At 47.9% G+C, this 3816-nt stretch overlaps 1 protein-coding gene across 1 annotated transcript; it reads right to left on the minus strand.

The window, feature by feature from the left end:
* Window positions 1-536: 536 nt before the first annotated feature.
* On the minus strand, window positions 537-3164 carry LOC125520768. The gene is made up of 4 exons (XM_048685784.1): window positions 3074-3164; window positions 2909-2992; window positions 1170-2439; window positions 537-1087 (listed from the first exon to the last, which is right to left on the minus strand). The coding sequence occupies exons 1-3, from the start codon at window positions 3102-3104 to the stop codon at window positions 1184-1186; spliced, it is 1371 nt and encodes a 456-aa protein (XP_048541741.1). The 5' UTR covers window positions 3105-3164; the 3' UTR covers window positions 537-1087; window positions 1170-1183.
* Between the last annotated feature and the right edge of the window lie 652 nt (window positions 3165-3816).

Below are 3816 nucleotides of genomic sequence, written 5' to 3' on the forward strand. Positions count from 1 at the left end.
GTGGAGGTCAGCATATCTATATTCACTAGATTCCAAAGGTATTATGCTTTGGAAATCATGAGAGAGGTCCTCAATAAGATGGAAAATCATAATTAGTAGTCTCAGTTTAACACATTTTCTGAAGCCAGTTGGACTGAAATCATATGAAATCGTTTGCCTGAGTTCAAAATCTGAAATTTCTCTCTCTAGTAACATACAGATTTACTTCATTTTTCACAGACCACTGATTTCCTGAATTAGATCTTCTTTTTGCTACAATAGCCATCCTGCCACATACCTACTATCCAAGACCAAACCTCGTAGGCAGGTCGTAGCTTTGGAGCACTGAAGTGGATCAAGGAGCGACACACTCGGCGGCAGCGGTGCAGGATGGCTATGGTCCACCGTACCTTCCTTCCGTGCCGGTGCACTCACCGTGGAATATTCAGATCGGGGTTCTATCTGCATCACTGATCATGCCAAGTTACATATAGTTTCCTAGGCAAAAAAGATACATAATCATAATCGGAACATAGCAATCAGCGCACAAGATGACTGAAATTTTCAAAACTAAAAGACCAGTCCACATGATTTGATGAAGCACTCGAGCCATAAAGAAATCATCCTCAACACAATAGGATCAAACAAGTAGACATCCTGAACACAACAGAACATACATTAGCAACATCTCCTCAGGATTAAACAAGCACGCATCCTGAGGCACCTACATTGAGCTGGGTCTCTATTCAGGTCGCCTGATACATGTGTTTTTGAACTAGGACCTGTGAAACAACTACTCCTACAAAATAGTAGACTCTTGGGTCTCCAGCATTCACACAAGTGACACACAACTCACTGATCTGCTACACAGAACTCACATTTTACATGTCATGCAACACTTTTCTCTGAAACAATCCAACACATACACTATGTAATAAAACCAACACCAAGAGCGAAGCAACGGTATAGGTCTGTTGCTGGCAACCTTCTTCCATGACGCTAACACATGAAAACAGCCAAAAGAGAAACAAGAGAAAATTATCATGGAGACAGATGACTCAATTTCGGAAAGAAGGGGATTCCCATCAACTCGAGGCAGATTTCCACCCTGAAAATGAGATAGCAACAGTGAGAACTCACAGAAAAATCATTAGGGACACAACTTAATTATGGACCAAAATAGCACTTACAAGTTACAGCATGTCTATAAGACTAGACTGGGCGTGAACCAGACTTCCAATGGACAGATGGTCCCATAATGACCTCCACCTGACGGAAAAGCGGCCTCGAGCGTCCGTTTTTTCAGGTCATAGACCTTAACGCCGCTCCATTGGTTATGGCGATTCTCAAAAGGGTGGCGCTTTCTGAGGCGAGGAGTTGTGAAATATATACAATTTGGTTTTAGGTCGGGGAATTCTTTGGATGATAAAATGCCTGGGCTATTCTGCCCGACGAATGCCGCATGTCCCCGTAGAGCTTTCCCTGAGCTCTGTGCTACCCTTGTCTGACTCTTGAGGTCCAACCTGTCTATTTCAATCCTGACGTTGTTTGCACGGAGCGTGTCAAGAAAGACACGCACCTGCAGGAGATGACCCCAAGGTGTCGAAAGCAAGTACCTAGTGATAACTGGGTCGTCGAACATGTCGTTGTCATCCTCGGCAATGACCGTCTTCTTCCTCGGTTTGTCTGGTCCACCAAAGTCCCATGACTTCAATATCCCTTCCATTGTCACCGCATAGAACCTTCCGCGGTGGTAGATACAATCTGCAAAGCTATCCCCGCTTCTTTGGATCACTGAAACTTGTTGCCAATGGCTGTCTCCTATCCTCGCAAAAGAGAGCCTCTTGCCGTCCAGGTGGATGACCAGAGCGACGGCACAACAAGTGGACGGAGGACCGGACAGCACAACCTTGTCGTAGAAACACCTGCCGGGAGACTGCACACCATGAACATGTTTCGTCATGTAACACCCGTAACAATAGCCCACGATCTTCCCTTCGTCTCCGTAGACCCCCTCGATGCACGACGCAAAACCAGTGATTGGCGGGAGCGGGATCAACGCCGCGGTGAAGGGGTTATATAGCACGAGATCCGAGAGCTCATTTGCCATGATTAACCAGCCATTGGAGGCGCCGCAGCAGGCCACAGCCTGCCCCCTGGGAAAGCTGACCTGAAAAGTTCTATCAGGATCCAGTAGGTTGCGGAGCTCAGTAGTAGCAGCAGGATCCCATAACCCACGACGCACACGCCGCTGCTGATCCACCGCCGGAAGAGGCTCCTCCACCAAGGACACGAGCCATGGCGTCTGGCGATATGGGACACTGCCAGCGGCCACAGATGCAGAACGCCATGACGAGCAGACAGCACGGAAGGCGAGGGCCTCGGGGAGCTCGAGGAGATGCAGTATCCAGATGAGGAGATCGATGCGGAGGTCTGACCAGCCTGAACTTGCAAAAGGTCCTGCCATTGTGAAAAATTCACGTTATATTCTTTTAGGAAGAAAGAACATGTAATCAGATTGTATATAGCGAAGCAAACAAGCCCGTGTACGTTGCCCAGTCGGGCAAGGCCCCTTCCCTTTTCCCCTTGGAACTAATAAGTATACAATTCAAATTGGCAAACCGATTTGTACTGCCGTTCGGATTGACTGAGCCACTGAAAGAGCAAAACAAAAACTTTACAGCACAGCGCCATAGAATTGGCAGTTCCATTCATGCTAGTTAACTGACGGCCTAGATAATGAGCGAAGCAAAATCCATTCGAATTCAGAAGGAGGGTCCCATCAACATTTTTGGTAGAAACAGAGGGCTCAAGCTCAACACCCAGGTTCCGTTGAACAGGACCAAACCAACAGATTCATCTTGATGAGAATATTAATCCGTGCGATCTTTCTAACCGTTGAGCGACAGATTGCGGTAGGCTTACTTACCCATAGCAGTGGCCTTCGGGAATTCATCATCGAGGGAGATAGGAGGGCCAGATGTGGAAGTATTTACAATGGTCTTCTCCTCATCTGAAAGGAAAGAAAGGGGATCGGGATTAGGGGATGCCTGAAATCTCGCCGATTAGAGCGGCAGGGGGATGCTGCCACAACCGTGCCGGCGGCGTAGGTTGAGGGCTGCCATGTGCCATATGGGGTGGGAGGGTTGCTGGATTGCGGCGGCGTAGGGCGGGGGCTAGCCGGATGGGCAGGACGGTCAAGCTGAGGGAAATAGTACGGAAAACGCTTGTATTCGGGCGACTGATTCGGCGTCGCGTCGGTCGCGCGTAGTGCCGTTGGATGGCATGTGATCCGGTGGCTGAAACGTAGCTACCCAAATCATCCATCGGTCGGCTCATCATCGCAGCTCTACACCACTACCAAGCCTGAAGGCCGGTAATAGCCCAAGGCCCAAGAACCTGGCAAGATAGAAGGAGAAGGCGGAGCACGAAAGTGATGGCCAAATCACGAAATCACTAATTAAGGAGTACTTGTTGGAAAAAACACTCCACTTTTCCAGGTCGTGACAAGTGGCGCACATACAGCGTGCCACTTGTCGCAACCCGAGAGTTTTCCCTTTTTTTCGTAGATTCATTTATTCAAAATGTTTTGTCTCTTAAACCATGCGTCCAAATCTCGAACCGTTTCAATCATTGGATTCCTCGTGTCGAGATCTTCAAAATTAGATCCCATGTTGATAGGTTTTGATGAACTTTTTTTTTCATGAAAAAAAAACCGAACAAAAAAAACCACACGAAAAAACCGAACCGGGAGCACGGTTTTTTCCCTTTCCGAAAGAGACACGCCACGAAATCACAACCGTGCCTCTCGTGGAAGCAAAATCGTGACTCTTATGG

This window comes from Triticum urartu, chromosome 7, assembly GCF_003073215.2.
Source record: "Triticum urartu cultivar G1812 chromosome 7, Tu2.1, whole genome shotgun sequence".
NCBI lineage: Eukaryota > Viridiplantae > Streptophyta > Magnoliopsida > Poales > Poaceae > Triticum > Triticum urartu.

Bases quoted from the DNA above. Each gene is read 5' to 3' on its own strand.
- LOC125520768 (XM_048685784.1), bottom strand. From the start codon at position 3,104: ATGGCAGCCCTCAACCTACGCCGCCGGCACG. The intron at 2,993-3,073 runs GTTGTGGCAGCA...CTTTCCTTTCAG, and splicing joins CAACCTACGCCGCCGGCACG to ATGAGGAGAAGACCATTGTA. The intron at 2,440-2,908 runs GTAAGTAAGCCT...TCACAATGGCAG, and splicing joins CCCGAAGGCCACTGCTATGG to GACCTTTTGCAAGTTCAGGC.